Here is a 19,112-nt window from a genome sequence, read left to right on the forward strand (position 1 = left end):
GGCTGCCTCAATTGTTTAACTGGCGCGATATCTAAACGCCTTTGCCATATCGACATCAACTGATTGGCTACAGGAAACATTAGATTTCAAAGGATGCGGCTCTGGTGATTGCCCCCAAGCAACATCGACGTATGTGGCTGTATCGCCAAACCTGACATGACCCCTGCAATGTCGTCAATCTGCTTCCCCCTTTTGCGTGGCGATGCACAACACAGCCAGACATCAAACGCTCAGCCCTAGGCTACAGCACACCACAACAAAAGATCAACGAAGCAGGCCATCTCGTTCGGAAATATGGCAGGCTTAGCTCCCCCAGCCAAGGCAACTCCGTCGGAAACGGAGGTCCGCTACTGATTAACCATCGTGTTTGACTGGTTTCACTCACCACGAGATCCACTGATTCACAAGGCTGATATGCAGCCTTGCTTACGCCCAGCTATCTTGTACACATTTGGAAATCGCGCTTATGGCTCAAAACAGTCCAATGGAGCGCCCATGTCGATGTCAGCATGCGTTTCCCCGCCCAGCTTAATTTCACGGTCACTCCCTCTCTTTTCTGTTGATGTGGCGTTATTACAATAACTTTATTCCCTTATGCTTAGATGCAGTCGCGCGTGTAGACGCTGAGTTACGAAAATGTCAGAAAAGAGACCCGTCAAGCGACTTGTGGTGTTGGTAGACGGAGTTGAAGCTCGGGAAACCAAGAGTAAGCATTTACCTTGGCATCAAGGATTATTGCTGACTGATGGCAGAGGAAGCGAACCCGTCAACAATTCAGAGGATCAATCAATTAGTACACGATGGGCTGGTTGAGTCGAACGGAGTTCCCGTTGCGCAGATTCCCAGGTATTATGTTGCACCCAGCAATGCTGTCAAGCTGAGCGATATGTTCCGATCACGGAGCACGACAAGCGATGAATCGACAAACCTCATCAAGACCATTGTTAGGGACATCTGTCTCACGCTTGAGCGGCCAGAAGATGAGCTCTGGCTTTACGGTTCTGGACACGGAGCCTTCATCGCTCGCGCAGTTGCTGGCATCGTGCATCGAATGGGCCTGCCGACAACGCAAGGTTTCGATGATTTGTTTGATACATCTCTTGGGCTGATCAAGGCTCAACTTGAGGATGATTTCAAGCGAGGCCCCGTACTACTACAGAAGATCAAAAGTGAAGCGCAAGATCCTCCTCGGATACCCTTTGTTGGTCTCTTCGACACCATCGTTCATAGTTCAAAGACATCTTACGACATCTCGTTCAACCCTTCAATCGAAACTCTTCGCCATGCGCTGGCCATAAATGAGAACAGGTCCAGCAAGACACCAGAAGTGGTCAACATTCCTGACGATGCGGACATGACACATCGGTCACTTATCCAAGCATGGTTTCTCGGTACACACGAAGACATGATCGGTGGAACGGCTCACGACGGCCTTTCACTCTACCCACTACAGTGGATGGTTCTGGAGAGTATCTACTCTGGCCTCCGTGTCAACAATATGGGCGACTCAAAAGCCAGCGACAATCCCATGTCTTTGATATTCCCGCAGTATGCTGGCAACCTTCCGCCCTTGGACGGATCAGAAGAGATCGAATGGCGGCTCCAATACACAAATGGCCTTCGAACAAGCATGTTTGACCTTCAGAGTATGCACGCAAAGAAATCGGCGGGCGGCGTGGAGACTCACTCCATCAAACTTGACACGGATTGTTACAAACATGCTGCCAGCCGGAAAGTGTTTGCTGCAGATGGAAGCTTGAAAGGATGGTGTGACGTTGGTGGGTACTCCGGGGTTGCCAGTCTGTATTCAGCTAACAAACTTAGGACCGTATGGAAACATGATCCATCCCTCCCTATTCTGTATTCTCGATAGATACCCCCGATACAACGATCTGAAGAATTTCCAACCCCTCAAGAAGCCAATCTCAGACTTTCAGGATTCTTACCTCGTTGTCACAGAGGATGGGTTGGCTCCATGGCTTCAAGGGATGCAGCTCGAAGCAAGCGGCGTCAAAGCCTTTCGAATTCTAGTATGCGGCAAGACGGGCGTTGGAAAATCGACATTGATCAACAAGGTCTTCGGTGTTGAGATGACCGACGAGTCTCTTTCATATGATCAGGGAGTTCATGACATCAACGTCGCCTTTGAATCCCCAAAGCATCCCGGACTCTTGATTCATGACTCAAGGGGCTGGCAGGCCGGTAGTGATACCGAGCTTGAGTTGATCGCAAAGTTCCTTCGGCACCGAGCGTTCCAAGAAGATCCCGCCGAAGCTCTTCATGTCATTTGGTAAGTTGCCCTTCCTTTTTGCGGTACAGTAAGCTAATGTGACCTCAGGTTCTGCGTTGACGCCGATGTCGCACGTATCGAAGAAGCCGACAAGCGAACCTTTGCCACAATTGCCCAATACTCACACCAAGTCCCCGTTTTCGTCGTTGGTACAAAGAAGGATAAACTCACTGGCTATCGAAAAATGCAATACTTGGAAGAGCTCATGGAGAAGACAGACGACTACAGAGAAGCCAAGCGACTTGCTGAAATGAAAGCCAATGCTGTTGCCGAGGAACAGTTCGCCGAGCTGAGGAACCAGCTTTCGCAGATTGAGCACTACAAAGCTGACGGCTTCTGCTGCCTTTCAAAGAGTGAGTAGAACCCATCTGTCAGACTTATGAGCGGGTGTTAACTGTAACAGATGATGACGCCGGTGTCAAAGATCTACTCTCACAAACCCTCGGCCTTATCGTCGACGAACGCGTACGTCTCTTCTGTGTTGCCGCTCAAGTCGTTGATGTTGAACAGAAGATCAACTCAGCGATAACAGAGTGTATGAGACTAGGAACCCATGCAATCCGCACTGCCGCCGTTCCTCTCCCTTGCACAGGCTTGGTCGGAACCCCGACTGTCTCGCGCCTCATCTGCGAGCATGTACTTCAATGCTTCGGCTTTCCCAAAGCTGCGCCCGCAGAGATCGAGCAGATCATGTCGGATATCGTCATGAGCAACTTTAAGCAGTACCTCCGAGTTTCTCTGTCGCAGTTTGCGGCTGTTAGTGCTATCTCGATTGGTGCTGCGGTGCCGACTATGGGAATTGGCATCATTGTTGGTGCGGCGGGCTGTCTTTTGGGACTTCCTCCTACAGCTCGGATGCTGCTCAAATGCTCATGCGATATGATTCTTATTCTAGAAAGGTCGTTTCGCTACGACGGAAAATATGTTTCCATCAAGCAGATCGAAGATGCAGCCAAGTACTACTCGAAAACGACAATCACGACGTTCAATGGAAAGGAGAAGCGGTTGCAGCAGCAAGTCCACGATGAACTGGACCAGCTTATCCCACTGAAGAAGGTCAACATTGGCTTCAAGTTTAACAAGCTGAGATCATCTGTCGAAGAGATCATCTATAGCAATCGTTTTGGCAACCCTCCCGACTACACTTCCCTCCGAAGCCCCTCCAGCGTCGGTCTCGACCTACAGCCAGGAGGGCCTGTCGAGATGGATGCCGCGCCTACTATCTCAGAGTTGCCTGGCGACGCAGTCGACTACTCGCAGTTATCGAAGTCGGACGAGAAGTCTGATCAGCTACAACTTCTTGAGCTTGATTCAACCGAGGTCGGCTCAAAAGAAGGACATGTTTCGATGGCATCGAATACTTCAGGAACAACCACACAAATTGGCCCTTCACTTGCAAACAAACTTGTCGAGCTTCACGTTCAACCGCCTGAACTCGAGGGCAACGCGCCGGGTGATGTGAGACAAGATTCTTTGGAAATACCGCCAACGGCGACGAGGAGTAAATCTGACCCCTCTGGGTCGAAATGGTCCAATAAACTGTCATCGTGGAAGTTGAGTCGGAAGTCGAAGACACTGAAGCAATGAGTGAACAGAGGTCTTCGTTTCTGCAGTTCAGTTTCAGTTCATGTTTAAGATACCATAATGTCGGTAGAACTGTCCTTTCTGTTAGGTGCCCATGTATGCTTGTATTTTATGTAATAAATCAAGAGGTAAATTAGACATCGAAGCAAGTTGTCATGAGAACACAAATTGACCGTCCTGTAATTTTCTTAATGGCTTCGTATTATGTTTACAGTTTCTGCTTGCTTTCGGGGTTGATACGAGACAGGCTGTTGTCTAGCATCTACTTATCCCAGATACTCCTCGCAATGAGCATCTTCCCCTGACTCGGCTGGTTTCTTCCTGTACTGCGAAAGCTGCCATTGTTTCTCAAGTGAGCCACCCGTCACAGTCGTTCCACCTGGCACTGAAACACACAACCTAGCATCCAGTAAATTGCAGATATGCTTGAAGGAGTCTGTAGCGTAAGATCCCGTCCATGAACGATAAGTCGAGCATAGCACAATTTGCACCGGATCCGCACCAGAGACGACATCGGGCATCAGTCCCTGGCTTCGTTCCCAGTCTTGTAGATGGAAAGTCGTCGTATACTGTGAATATTGATTAACTTCTGTGAGTCGACGTAGACATGGAGAGCCTCTTACCTCATTCAGATTCAGTTTCACCTCTTTGCCAAGGATCTTGCGGGTGGCTTTGTGAGCATCATCGTAGAATTGGCCATTAGCCTTCTTACTGTCACTAAGAGGCACGGAAGAAGGGATATCCCACAAGAAGCTGATGCCGGTCTGGCGCAGCCATGGGACATCTTTCATCGAACTCCCGCGAGAACGAATGTGACCGTAATACTTCCAAGATGCTTCCAAGAGACTTGATCAGCTGGGCGTTGATGACCTCACGCTTGTAGGTTGACTCATTATGCAAATTCAAGCCGATGACAAGCTCAGTGCGGCCCCTTTGGCGGAGAGAATAGTCTAGCTTCTGAAGATCTGTAGGTTGACCGGCAAGGGCGGTATGCCTGATGTATGAGGTCTCATATTGATCAGATGGTAGCTTTTGATAAATATCAGGTGTAACGGGAACATCTGCCACCCAACACGCCGTCTTCCCCTGTGCGGGATATAGATACGGGTTGAGCAATTGTCGAGATCTTTGCGGGTGAGGGTTGGAGTAGTTGTTCAGCTTGACACGACTTTGTTGAGAATTGCTCACGATCGTTGTAGCTTCCGACTGCATGCTAATAGATGAGCGTTTATCAGAAAAGGGCAAACTGGACGTGGTACTCGTTGTACTCGCAGATATAGACTTTCTTGCACCGAAAGACTGAGCCCTTCGTTCTGATTTAAACTCTGCACCTACAGACTGATAAGTCGGCAGAATTGGCTCAGCAGGCGGAGGCCGTTCCCACGATGTCGTGTGTGTATTATGGTCGGCATAGTAGGGTATCCCATCTGGCGTGCGCATTTCCTGCCACCCAGGTGGCAGAGGAGTAAGCACGGGAGCAACAGGTTTAGTCCACGACGTGGTTTGATCCATGTGATTAACATAATAAATCTGACCATCAGGAGTGAGTCGAGACTCCCACCCCTTTGGAAGAGGAGTGGCAGGATCCGGAGTAGCATTGTGCGGTATAGAAACATGGGGGCTGATTGGTGTCACCGGCGTAGAGTCGACCCAAGGCAACGTGGGTTGGACTTCGGATTCTTGGTGAAACTGGGTCTGAGCCGTTTTCTCTGGCATTGGCAATGGGGACATGGTAGACTGTGATTGTGGCGATGCAGGTGGAGAGCTGAAAACCCTTTGTGGTTGAGGAGAGCTAGGAGTAGGAGATGATGGTGCCTGTGAAGTCGTAGCTTGTTCCTTCACTTTCGTAAAAGGCACTGAAACGGACACCATATGAAGCGCATCAAGTCGTGCAGCTAAAAGCGCAGTCGGATCAGGATTCCGCACAATGACATCGGGGATGCCTCTGATATTGTACTCATTACCAGATTGTGCCACACAGAACTTCTTCGTTGATGGCTTGAGCTTGAGCTTAGACCAGTCAAGGTCTGAATCCAGAAGCACCTTGAAGGTGATTCCATTCAGCCCCTCTAGCCAAGATGCCAATGCTCCAATATGCTCATCCTGTACCAAAACTGCCTCTCCGAGTCGGAGGTCAGCACGCTCGCCGACAGTCCACGCGTACAGAAACCGCCCGGGGTCCAGCTGCCAAGTCATGATGCCTGAAGTGTCATGGCCGACGTTGGCGTACATAGTTGAGCCGCCATATGTAGCGAAGGGCATACTCCATGTGTTGATGCGGATGTTGTCGTATGGCGGTAGTGGCTGAGGGTATCCGACTTTGTGAATCTGTTTGAATATATCCGCAACAACCGCAGCCTCAGCCTTCAAAGATTTCTTGTCATACTTCTCATAGTACGGTTCGCTGTGTCCAATGCGAGAAGGTGATTTCTTGAGCAATTGAAAAGGGTGCGGGACACTCTTCAGATATGCTATGGCCTGGTCGATGTCCAGATTCCAATAAGTCGGCTTCTCAGGATTGCTCCAGTTTGTATCGTTCATAACTCCGCATCCGTATCCATAGTAGATGGGCATGGTGACAAGCCGCGCAGAACATGAAGCTGCAGGCGATGAGATACTGAAGAATGGGATCAAGACGCTCCAACTCAAAAGTGAGATCATCCTCTGAAATGTCCATCGCAACCTTGACAGCAGCGAGGGCCTGCGGCAAAGCGTCGTAGTTCACGACATCGAGTGCCATCAAGCGCTGGCCCAAGGAGGCAAAAACCAAATAGATATCATCAAGGCCAGCGCCTCTTCCACTAGAGGTTGAGCCTTGTCCTTCTTCACGCTTATTCCTCTGGCGTAACTCCCACCATGTCGCGATGCTTGCGCCGGCTTTTACGGCTGAGATGCCGATCTGTATCGAAGCGGTGATAGGGTCTGACATGCTGCATTAAGTTAAAGATGCTTTCACTGCCACGTTGAAGGTCCACCGGGGTTGTGTTTCTTTATAGCATTTCAGCAACTCTCCAACAAGCGATTGATAATGCACTCTACTTCATCAGATGATTCCGTTTAGCTGCTGGTCTAGTCGGCTTGATTATAACCCTCGAATCCAACATGGCGTTCGATAGCGCCAGCGCTAGATCTGCCTGGAACGGCCGCCCACGGATTTGGAGCATTTTAATTGAAGCTGATAAGATTTTGAGCCTATCAGACGCTGCACGTTATATAAACCCTGTATTCAGCTTCAAATACAGCAACGAGAAAATGTGCCTTAGTTGCCGGCTGAGCCGGAAGTGGTGAGTGTGACGAGAAAATTACTGGTAGTTGTAGAATTCAAAACGCCTGTGCATGATAATTTGAGTTTCATTAGTTAGAGGCAGCCTCCATATTCAAGGTCTCAACAGAACAAAAAAGGGCTTGTTTATGCTTATTTAAACAAGGCCTAAGTGGAGAAGTGTGTATCCAGGGAGTAATAAAAGATGCACATCGAATGAAAGGCTATTATTGGAGAAGTAATAGACACACTTCTCTCATGTACAACACGGAAGCTGCCTCCCAAGTAAATGTCGCCATGCCACTGCTTGGAGTACTGCCTTAAGCGTGCATGGTGTTTTCTTGGGTTGATAGACCTGATAGCTGATGCTTACATCGCTCATCTGACTCTTTAGTGTCGAGAAACAGTGATGGTAACAAAATTACTAGATCAACGTACGAAAGTTCACAAAGTTTTGAAAGATGCATATTGCTTAGGTTTACTGAGAGTATGATCAAGATGCTGTAGCCCGATAGGTACGAATGCTGCGGACAAAGGTCAATTCACTTGAATTCCCAGGCCACCACTCATGGAAGTCAATAAAATAGAAACAATGCCTGGAATTACCGAGATCTTCCGTTAGAACTGAGGGTTTCTCACAGACTGTGGCGAAGATAGCATTTCATGCGGTATTGAACTTCCTTGCTCGATATGCCCTCGGTTCAGAGGCTTGGCAAACCACTCATAGTCACCATCAACCCATCGTACGCGACTTCTAGTTATGTAGACAGAAACGTTAACCTGATATGGATTTTGGCTTGAATAATGTATCGCCAAGATCAAGCTAATCATGAAAACTGATGTTGCTGTGTTTGGCCCAGTCCATGTTGATCCAGCGAGCGTTCACCATTGGTGATATCTTGGTCAGGACTAAGGTGAAGTTCACAAAGGCAACTTTGCCTGTCGATAACGACTGAAAATAGAATTCTCCATCTTCTTTCTTGGTGAAAATGTCCTGGTAGGCTGCTTGAGGTCCAGCGTTGTTGGCTTAGGCTCGTCGGCCGTTCCATGCGAGGAGCCGCCCAACCCTTGTATCTTCGGAGCAAGACTACGAATGACAAGACGAAAATTAGGCGTACTTTTCCCCGATACCCTTGTTCGCTCTCATGTTTTCTAGGATGATGTGAGTGAAAAATAATACTGTGTTACGCCGCTTCCCCAGAAATCATGCATCAGCCCCCAAGTCAAAGCGAGAGAGTGGCGAGAGTGTCGGTGTATCGCCAAGAGAAGCAGGACATCTGTTGGTTGAGTCAATATTGGGGGCATTATGACGCCGGAGATGCAGCCCGAAAGCAGGCCAAGCCATGTCCTGAATCAGGCTGACTGGCTGGGTCCCACTATACAGTGGTCAAGCAGACAGGAAGAGATGTATCTGGTCCAAGGTAATTCAAAGCTGCAATCGAGTCCAGTAACACGAGAGTCAATGCTTCTCGCCAAGGAATATGCCTGATCCGCAAATGGCACTTCCGCACTGCATCCAAGTACCTCAGTCTATGGCTGGTTGATGCTGTTAACCTGGATGTCATGACATTGAGTCAGAACATGTCGTTGATCCTCAACGTCGACACTTGCTGTGCCATTCACTAGTGGGGAGAGAACTCTTTGTTCCCGTAGTGGTGTTGTCGATCTCGTATCCGCCTAGGAACCAGGAACGGGCCGCAAAGGTGCCGATGGGGCGGAGGTGGACTTTGGGGCTCAAGGACAAGGATGGTGTTTACACAACCAACACTCGAAATTGAAGCTGGTAAACCCTCTCAGAAGATGGAACTTTTGCGTCTGATCACGATCGTATTGGACGAGGCAGCTATCCGTGATAGGTCCACGATGGCATTGACCTCCATAATGAGCCATATCGACTCATGGTCCCATTGGGCGGGGCATTGCTGGGAGTTGACAGGGGACAACCAACAGCTTAAACTAGGGATGCGATTTACCTAATAACCAACAACCAACAACGCAGGACCAACACGGACCCATTAGAAACACCCGACTCGTGCAGAATTCTCCGTGGTCCAAGGCTCGTACGGCTGGCTTGATTTAGCCAGAAGCGAACAATACCCGAACAAGTCAGGAGGGAAATGGCTCTCAAGTTACTATATCGTGCTACACAGTAGTTGACATAGCTTCTTAAACTTCACATGAATACTAGCTTTTGTTGTAAGGATGTGAAGTCCCACTTGAAACGATAAGGTTTCCACCTCGCCACAGCCTAGGGCTGTATCTGTGGTCTGATGACATGGCAATTGACCAGCCATCCAAGGCCCTGCAACCTGCTGTGAAGTGCTCAATGCTTCTCCACGGTGTAGATCATGGGGGCGTTGTCGTCCCATTGGCTTCCCTCTCTATCACAATCCTTACTGTGTTACACTTGTACAGAGTTACAGGGTTCTGGTAATACGAACACTGCGAATCGACTCACGGTCCATCGGGCATCATGATATTATGGCCACATAATTGGAGCGGAACAGCTTCCCCTAGAATATCCAAGACCGTTCGGAGCTTTCCTCTTATGGGAATGCAGGAGCTGATGTAGAGAAATCCATGAAAAGGTCGAGTCCACAGATAGGTATAAGAAGCAGAGTATGTCCAGAGTAATATCTCTCACTTCACTATTCACTCAAACACAATCATCATCACAAAGTTTTACTCCTCTCCTATTCACAATGAAGTTCACATCTACTCTTTTCGGCCTCTTCGCCTCTCAGGCCCTCGCCGTCAACATGTACTCGGCCCCAAACGCCGCAGCTGAGTGCGGTGCCCTCGGCGTCGCAGAGTGGGATCTCGATGCCCTTCCCGCCGACACTGATGTCTCTGAGCTCCGCAAATGCAAAGAGCATCCCCTCTCACTCAAGATCCACAGCCGCAACCCTGACGCTACCAAGGTCAATCTCCTCCAGAAGAGAAAGTGCACTTCGTCCATCGGCAAGCCTAGGGTTGGTTGCGACAAGCATTGGTGCTGGCAGAACTGCGGCAGTGCCAAGGAGGTCGAATGGGGTGCGTGGTGCTGGTCTGCCCACAAAGAGGGAACGGGTGCTTGGATGGCCTGTAATAGTGCCAGTGACTGTCCTGGTGAAGACAAGTACTGCGCTAAGGGTGACTGCAAGCAGTGTGGTTGCGGCTGTTAAGCTAAACACCTTTACGATGAGCTGTTCTAAGATCGAAACATGGCCACTTACAGGAGTACTTTTTGGAAGGCATTCATGAGCTGGTTATGTTGGGATAAAACTTGAAATATGTATAGCCCACCAGGCTGAAACCTTGCATTTTGATAGAAGATCGACACTTTTTAGTTACAGAAATACACGCAGAACTTTGCTTTCGGGGACTATATGATCGTTATTGTTCCATCATGTGTAATATGATGAAACTGAATCTCGACAACAGATAACACAATGAAACTAAACCTAGACATTCTCTCAGGCGACCCTACAACACTCTAGTACAAAGTTTCGGAGGATTAGCTGACACTAATTCAGTGCAAAAACTCAAGTTCAAGGGCACGCAGCGTTCTTGACAGTTCTCACGGCATGGAGCAACACAGAGGCTACATTCCTCAGAAAGGCTAGGAAGTGAAGAATCTCAGATGAGCTGCCTCAACCTGAATAGATGAAATATTATCAAGACTTACAGAGCCTTAGCAGCGTGTTCAATTTCGACCATTGCCGATTGATATGGTTATATTCTCGAGTCTCCGAGTGGAGATTATACAAACGAAAACTCGCTAAATTGCTCATTTTAACCCATCTTGAATACGTGTAGTATATTTAAGCATACGAAACGCAACAGTCTACATAACATTGAAGAAATCAGTGCGAAGTATGATTCCACAAGGCCATAAAGTTGCAGCCGCTGACGAATCAAACAGTATCTGGCCATGGGGGCGTAGCTACGCAGCTTACACATGACGAGGACACATGTTGTGTTTCACAATATAAGCTTCTAGCCAAGAAGCCTCCATGGGATATGAAGGGGCAGGAGTTTAGTGAATGTTCAAAGAGGAATTTCCAAGGAAATGCGAGATAAATCCGTGTTGGTTTGTAGCTCATCAAGAACTTGAAAGCCATGGAATGTCTTGACGACTTCCATGTATCGAGACAAGAGAAGACTTCAATGGTTCGTCCGGAGCCAACATCTTAGACATGAAAGCGAATATAGGTAGGTTTCACACGCCATCTCTGCCATAAGTTAAACATGTAAAATGTGATGCAATTATTTCTATTCTATTACAAGCCCTTTATGCTGTTTTTCGCTCATCATACTCCCCATACTGCCACCGTTTATGGTTTTCCTCCGCCCACCACCTTGCTATGAAAGCACCCTCCTCAACCCATTGTGCAACGTCATTGCCAAATCTCCGTGAAACAACATCTGTGAAAGAAGTGAAGTCGAAACTCTGCACAGAGTCGTGCTCCATGGGATCTTCGTCCACGTTGCTCAATCGCCATTCGACATTGTCGATCAGAGGAATGGCAAGATGGCGCTCTGGGTGACGGGCATCTCGGGCAGTCACTACAGCACGGCCAGGATTTACCACCACGAACTGCCAGTTCCCTTGGCCAGTTGTCTCATTCTTTGTGAGAAGGGGCCGAATCAGGGACTGGCCTTCGTAATTACGGACGAGGTCGGAAGCCACTTGTCGGCTGGCGTTGTTTAGGGAGCCTGTCTCGAGGAGAATATCGAGGATGGTTGGCAGGATTTGGGAAGAATGGACTGCATCGTGGATGTCGAAAGCGGGCAGGAGAGGGTGAGATAGGACGAGAGGAACGTGGTCGATGCCGATGCTAGGGTTGTAATAAGGCGACACGGCGCCATTTTCAGGCATTGAGATTCCGTGGTCACCGACGAAGACAATGAGGGTCTCATTAGCGACACCCTGCTCGTCCAGTAGATCCAAGATCTTGCGTAGCCATCGATCGTCATAGCCTTCTGTATTGAGATAATGCGAAAGCATATCATGGCCATTAGCAACTGGGACGTACTCCTCTCCCTCAGGCAACTTGTAGGCGTGGTGACTTGTCGACGTTATGTGCGACAAGAAGACTCGCTCCTCCTTCTCCTTGGCCTGGACAAACACGTCACGGAAGTAATCCTCGAGAGGGTCCTCTTCAAAAGCAAAACCGTTGATTCGTGGCAGTGTTACCGGCCCATGTGTCGCATTCTCAGATCGTAGCCACTCAAGTCCGATGAGATGCTCCTCCGGAAAGCCAGTTGCCTCCATCAACTCTTGCTGATTGTTATATCCTAGAGTCGCAGCGGAGTAAAAGTACGACTGCCACTTGAAGTCGTTGAAGGGGCGCGACCTGGTGTCGGTAGCGTTCGACACTTGATTCAGAGCCTCGAAAATATGGGCCAAGCAAGGCTGGTAGATATGATGCGCGTAGTCGAGATTGAAGTCGGCTAGCAAGGGGCCAATACCGCACAAGGTACCGACCAAGCTCTTGAAGGTAAAGGTGCCGGTCGTATGGGCATTGGTAAAGTGAACGCCGCCGCGCTTGGGCTTGGACCCTTGGTGGTCGAAGCCATCGTCGTAGTCACCTGTGATGTAGTTGGCGGTGGGAGTGAGATTGGCCAATTTCTCATGAGCCTCTGGGGGTATAGTATCGTCTGGGAATGTTGATGCTAAAAGTTCCCAAAGGTTTCCATCCTTCTTGATTGGGAAAACGTCATTTCGTGTGCTTTCGAGGAAGCACAGAACAACATGACGAATGGGAACATCTTGCAGCTTGTCCTTCAGTGTGGGAACAAGGTCTTGCCCGAGGTTCGATATCTTCAATGGGTCGACATCAGCATTGTAATGCGGGCGCTTCGAGTGCCAATCCTCGAACCCGGCCAATACTTGATCGTTGGGAAGCCAATCGAATGGCTCGGCCGTCGCGAGCGCAGTGAGATTGTCCCAGCTATGCTGAATGCCAGTGCCCAAAACACTAGGCAAGTCGTGCAATGTCGGCCCCGAGGAAAAATCCACGAATGGCGACAGTGCTGCAGTATAGGAAAGAAATATGAGGGATCGATCGGAGGGTCGTGCGACGGCCGCATAAAGGAGCGTGAGCAAGAAGATTGCGGCCAAAGCGAATGGCACGGATCTCAAAGCAGTTCCTAGTCGGAATTGGAATGGGCTCAGGTGCTGGGTCTTTTGTTCCTGGAGGTCGTCGTCGGAACTTTCGTCATCGAAGGATTCGGCCTGGCCCTCGAGATCGGCTTTCGGGACAGGGACGTAGCGATTTTGGCGGGGAAGAATGCGACGAAGTAATTGCCAAGCATTGGCGATCGATCGGTATATAACTTCAGCGACAAAACCGTGGAGGTTGTAGCATGGTGTTTTAAGGAGCCAGCTCAGTAAAATGTTGGCGCAGAGGACACTTGTGAACGCCACGCTGCCCGACAGCATCAACGATTTGGAGGAGGGGTCGTTTGGCAGAGAGATGTTGCTGTAATGTATTTCGGAGCCGGCGACGAGGTAGAAGGATATCGAGACGACACTAAGCAACGCGTTGATGAACATGAATATCGCGGTGAAAACGAGGACAGCGATTTGCGACCGCGTGGGTAGGCCCGTGGACCATTGGTCAAGGAGAAGTCGAACGAGGGTGAGGACGACGACATCTTGTGTAACGAAAGAATAGCCCCATCGATGTAGTAAATTTTGGTGCACGGCGTTGATGTGTGCGTAGATATGTATTATCTTGGCGCCCCAAACTGCGAGGGCTGTGAAGGTGAAGAAGAATTGGCGGTTGGGTACTCGTTTTAGGAGAGCGCGTGCGAGCGCCAAGGCCGCTTGAGACGGTGTTGTATTCTGCATCATTGGAGGGGTTGTCTAAAAAGAGAGGAAGAAGAAAAGGAAACAAACACGCTACAAAATAAAATAAAAAGGTGCCACGTTATTGAGCCTCCAAATAAGCTCTCATAGAAAAAAGTGTGTATTTACAGAAAAGTATCGCATGGCAAAACGACACAACAGCAGAGGCAAAAGCTTGAGACAAAAGGCGCCCGGCTGGGACCATGGGCAAGACCGCTATTAAGGGGTTTTCTTACTGCCTGAACTGCCCTGTACCTGTTCTGTATGTGGAGGGGCCTCAGCCTCAGCCCTTTTGCCCTTTGGGGAGGTCAGCTTCTGTCAGTGCTGACATTTGCATGCGTCTGGCTCCAGTCAAGGCACCCGTCGGTGATCAAAATAGTTACAACGGGGCACTGAAAAGGAGATGACTCGTGTGACTTTGGCTTTTTGGGGCGGCTGGCCCCGGATCTTCGGCACGTACCAGAACGGCCTGAGGGTGCCGTTGTCAGCGTCGAGACGAAGATGGTGCTGGGCGGCGTCAGTCTAGCCCGAGAATTGGGTTCAAGGGATACAATTTGCATTTCCCATAAATTGAATTCATGGCGATAGTCAATATGGAAGTGCAACATGCTGATAATGGCGGTCAGATTCAGCGATTGATGACCGACAAGTCGCACATAGAAATTCGACGTTTGAGATGGACGTCAAGACCCATGCAACAGATTTCACATATTTCAGAAGATGGATCCCCAAAACACAGGGGCCATTCCAGGGCTGGGTTCGCTAACGGTAATGGGTTTGATTGGCCCTCGCTCTAATTTCCCCTAAAGCTTACCTGTAAGGGGCAAAGGGGCTCGGTAACACGGGTCAGAATGCAAAATGGCCTCGCTTGTAGTGCCAGCTTCTTCACAGCTGTTGTGGACAGCTTTGCTGATAAACCTTTAGATTCTGTAAAACATGACAGTTCAGGCCGCCATAAACAAGTCACGACAACATCCTTTTTTTGCCAGGATAGCTACAGGCAACAGTCAATGGCCGTAAGGGGAATGCGCCGAGTTGCATGTACTATATGTAATACGAGGCACAGTCACTCACAACTGTTTGTGTCTTGTGCATCCATCGCTGCATTTGTCGCCTTACGGGCCAGCCAGTGAGCGAGTCCAAACACACAGCCCCATTTAACACCAATCAATGTGGAGTGAATTCGCTGATCTGTGCCCCCTTGTGCAGGGAAAACAGCCGGGCTAGTCGCGTGTTAAATTTGGAGGGGCGGAGGGGCTTGGTCCAGGCTGATGTCCTGCTTCTGATTGGCATGTGTTGGGATCTTCCAAGGGGAGGGAGAGTCTAGAAGAGCAGTCTTTCTGCCTTGGCTGGCTCGACTCTGCCACCCTCTTCAGCCCTATTCCCTTGCAAGTGCAGGCCATTTCTGTTTATTGTAATTGTGAATGAGTTTGTGACTCCACTTTGCACGTGCCGCGTCGGGCATTCCCTCAATCAGCAAACACGTCAATCCGAGAACATTTGACAGTTTGACTGACCTGGCCAATTACACCAACGCCCAAACCGTCAATTTTCGCTTTTCCGCTGCCATTCACTTTGGCCCCCAAACCAAACAGAAGGATTTGATGCTAAAAAATGATCACCATTCGCTAGCAGTCTGATAGCCGGAGGATTCAATGCAAAACAGGGTAGAGTCTGGAGCTAGGGGCCCGAAGGATACGGGAAATACACTACATACCATAATCACATCAGCCGTGAAAAAACCGGCTCACAGCCACGAAACATGCATTTGCTCAAAAAATGATACGCCATTAAGCAAATTATCCCAACAATTATTCGAGAAAATATATTGCAAGATTTAGGATCCAATGCTAAAAGCTAGACAAATTGAAAACCCTCTTGAGGACCAATGAATATAGTCCAAGCTGGCAGCTTCTGCGTCATTTTGAAGAACCCAGACAGAATAGGGTAGGCCACTGCTCAATACGATCGATACGCATCGTGACGAATATCCTCCCCGCGGAGCCCGAAAACAGCTGTCGGTCACTGAATCTGTCTGTAATCTGCGGGATAATAATATAGCCAGAACGTATTAAAGAGTTGATGGGGGTTCTATCCTTGCCTGCGTGTTAGATTTCGCCATCACCCAAAACTTTCTGCAAGTCTCCAACCCGCGGCCCCCGGAACGTTGACCATGCTTAATGTAGAAGAACTTTTAACACGGGACGAGATTAGGTTCTCACTTGTGGATTCTTTCCGCACGTGGTAATTCTTCTGGCTCATCTTGAACGGTGATTGCGACGACACCACCTGTAGGCAACTGATCATGTTGTCATGAATTGTTATCTTGTGAGCGACAGAAATAATCCTTGGTAGATCATGCATAACGGCACGAGCCAGCTAGCTTTGTTCTGCTTTATATCAGATTTGTATGGTCACTTAACAGCTTTTCTAGATAGATAATTTCGAGATTTATTTGAGCCATATGCACACGTAGGGCTCCTAGTCCATAAGCTGTTGAAAGCGTGCCAAGCGACGACAGGGAGTGTCTTCTTACTTCTCTTCTTCTCAAAGCTGGAAGTAAACATAATGGTAGTATCTTATAACGAAGCCAGTGTTTTCCTCTCACCTCAGTAAACATAGCTGTGGTTGGGAGTTGAAGCTGGCCGGAGGTAGGGCCCTATCTTATAGGCATATGGTCATGTTCAACTTCGTATCCTTGAAAAGATGTCATCTGGCCGATTGGGACAATAAGGCTGCGCTTCTCAAAGAATCATATTGGGATTATCTTTCCAGGCTGCATTGGTTGAGGTTTGCCGGATTATTTGCATGCAAACACCACTACATGCAGTTCGCGGACCCGGTGTCCTTTCGCGATGTCGCTCAGGCGCCGAAAGGCCAAGGGGACTTGATGACTGAGTTGAATTTATGACTTTCCGAAGCTGCGTATATCTGCGTCTCCTCAGTGAGATGACGAAAAAGCACAATGTTTCAATGCCAAGCATTCATGACGACAAAAAGCAAACAACCAACATCCAGCGGCATCACGGAACAATATTCGGCGCGATTCGGGCTTTAGCCGGAATCCGCGAAATGCAATAGGCAGCAACATGTCAGCATGGCTAACTTCAATGCACCTCATCTCTCCACCAGACGGCCATGGACTTCCAGACAGATCAACTGCCCATATCCTTTGAACTTTCTACAACGTAAGAATATTGTTATCAACTTGTTAGATTGTGCTCACAAGCTGACAGTTAATCTAGATCCACCAAGCCAAAGCTGACTCGCACAAGTACAAGCAAAGTCAGAACAGGCTGTGTCACCTGCAAAAAGCGTCATGTCAAATGTGATGAAGCAAAGCCTCAATGTCGAAACTGTGTGAGGAACAACAGGCAATGTGAAGGTTATGCCATCCCGGACAGAAGGCGGAATAAGGGGCCAGGCCAGTTTCAGTGGGATTCGAAACGTGTCACCTGGACAGCTCCCCTGAAGACGCAGCTCCATCTTGTTCAAGACTCTCTCGACTTCAAGGACGCTCAGAGTGTTCTTTATTTTGATGAGTTTATACAAGTTGTGCAGAGCCCGTGGATCTCCGCTGGATTCAACAGCGACTTATGGTCCGTGACGTTACCCCAAGTTGCACGCACCAATGACATTGTACGGCATGCTGCGATAGCAATCGGTGCATTGAGCAAATGGCTCGCCAAGTTGGAATATGACTCACTTGGATCATTGTTGTCGGCGGATAATGAAGCCGCGCAGGAGGATCCGGAGTATTTGAACGCGGTGTCGCACTACTGCCACGCGCTCAAACTACAGAGCCAACAAGTTTCGATACACGACGCCGTGTTCCTTTCAGTTCTATTTCTATGTTTCGAGACACTGCGAGGAAACCGGAAAGCTGCGCTGGATCATATCAACCATGGCCTGGCAATGTTGCTTGCGCTCTTGACCGATGAAGATTCTTCCTTGATGAAATCCATTGCCCCAAACCCAAAGCCGCTCGTCGCCGTGGTAGCAGACATCTTCTCACAACTGCTTCCACAAACAAGACTCATACTACGCGGGAATATCGGCCGTAGCCCTGCTGTACCGAACTTCACCAGAGGCCTACGCGCCAAGAAGCACACAGTCGAGTCTTTCATGTCCATGGTAAACCAGATCCCTCGAGATTACCCACCGACCGAAAAACTACCGCCTGTTCTTGACAACCTGGACGACTTTGAGAAATATTGGCTTACTGGTCGGAATGCCAAACTTGCAGTGGTTCCTCTCCTCATGGAGGCGGTTCAGAATACTGGTGTTTTGGTCTCATCGGATCCTGATATCATTTCCAGAGTTTGGAGGGAAATCACGGCTGATCCACGCATCAAAGAAATATGTGAAGCCTCCACGAAGGAATTGAGGGCCCTCGAAGCTGCATTTATGCCTCTCTTCAACCGTGCAATTATGTCGGATGCGAAATCAACGGACTACATCAGAGCCGTCCACCTTCGCTTGCATTATCTCGGCACATGCACCTTCGATGATCTCACGCATTTCTACGATGTTGAACCCATCCAAGCCAAGACCCCCCTATTCCGCGAGTACCTCTCCCTAGCCGAGATCAGTATCCGCATCGCGAAGCGAGATTTGAAGAACCCGGCGCAGCAGCTTTCTTTACAGTGTAACATGGCATCGCATCTCTTCCTTATCGCTCTATTCTGTCGCGACGCGCTACTTCGCGATGAAGCTACGTGGCTGTTAAAAGACTACCCTGGCCAAGACGGGATTTGGAACGCCCGCTCGCTGTACCTACTATCTCACAGAAACAAAGTCGTGGAGAGGATAAATGCATCCGAAGGTACAGCCATAGAGCAATGGCACAGGTTACTGCGCAGGGAGTATCTGTTCGAAGAAGGAGGTGACCGAGTAATTTTCTGTTATCTGGATAAGGATGAGACTACAGGGGAGTGGCAGCTTGTGGAGGAGACGGCTGTAGTGAAGGGAGAGCTTGATGCTATTGAGTGGAAGAGAAGGCCGCCTTCAGCAGCTGGCAGACCGTTATTGGGAGACATAATTACCCTCTGGCCTGAGCTGGTGGAATGAGAGCAACTGCAAAGCGAGCGATGGGGAACGAGAGGTTGGCCCCATGTAATGTAATTAAGGAAGAGATTTGT

At 49.1% G+C, this 19,112-nt stretch overlaps 5 protein-coding genes across 5 annotated transcripts; 3 read left to right on the forward strand and 2 right to left on the reverse strand.

The window, feature by feature from the left end:
- Positions 1-636: 636 nt before the first annotated feature.
- Positions 637-3,877, forward strand: FSUBG_4094 (uncharacterized protein; the record flags this gene model as incomplete). The annotated part of the gene is made up of 5 exons (XM_036682046.1): positions 637-706; positions 753-1,778; positions 1,825-2,290; positions 2,339-2,643; positions 2,694-3,877. 5 exons carry the CDS (start codon positions 637-639, stop codon positions 3,875-3,877), a joined length of 3,051 nt encoding a protein of 1,016 aa, XP_036540401.1.
- A 263-nt stretch (positions 3,878-4,140) lies between these two features.
- Positions 4,141-6,803, reverse strand: FSUBG_4095 (atrophin-1 interacting 2 WW domain protein; the record flags this gene model as incomplete). Its single annotated transcript, XM_036682047.1, has 4 exons — positions 4,141-4,443; positions 4,498-4,638; positions 4,700-6,417; positions 6,455-6,803. 4 exons carry the CDS (start codon positions 6,801-6,803, stop codon positions 4,141-4,143), a joined length of 2,511 nt encoding a protein of 836 aa, XP_036540402.1.
- Positions 6,804-9,838: 3,035 nt separating this feature from the next.
- FSUBG_4096 (victoriocin) lies at positions 9,839-10,300 on the forward strand (the record flags this gene model as incomplete). Its single annotated transcript, XM_036682048.1, has 1 exon — positions 9,839-10,300. One exon carries the CDS (start codon positions 9,839-9,841, stop codon positions 10,298-10,300), a length of 462 nt encoding a protein of 153 aa, XP_036540403.1.
- A 1,109-nt stretch (positions 10,301-11,409) lies between these two features.
- On the reverse strand, positions 11,410-13,974 carry FSUBG_4097 (Lipoteichoic acid synthase-like yvgJ; the record flags this gene model as incomplete). Its single annotated transcript, XM_036682049.1, has 1 exon — positions 11,410-13,974. The coding sequence occupies one exon, from the start codon at positions 13,972-13,974 to the stop codon at positions 11,410-11,412; it is 2,565 nt and encodes an 854-aa protein (XP_036540404.1).
- A 3,135-nt stretch (positions 13,975-17,109) lies between these two features.
- Positions 17,110-19,041, forward strand: FSUBG_4098 (transcription factor; the record flags this gene model as incomplete). Its single annotated transcript, XM_036682050.1, has 2 exons — positions 17,110-17,159; positions 17,217-19,041. 2 exons carry the CDS (start codon positions 17,110-17,112, stop codon positions 19,039-19,041), a joined length of 1,875 nt encoding a protein of 624 aa, XP_036540405.1.
- Positions 19,042-19,112: the final 71 nt, after the last annotated feature.

The sequence above is a fragment of the Fusarium subglutinans genome (assembly GCF_013396075.1).
Source record: "Fusarium subglutinans strain NRRL 66333 chromosome Unknown NRRL66333_c0000036, whole genome shotgun sequence".
Taxonomy (NCBI): domain Eukaryota; kingdom Fungi; phylum Ascomycota; class Sordariomycetes; order Hypocreales; family Nectriaceae; genus Fusarium; species Fusarium subglutinans.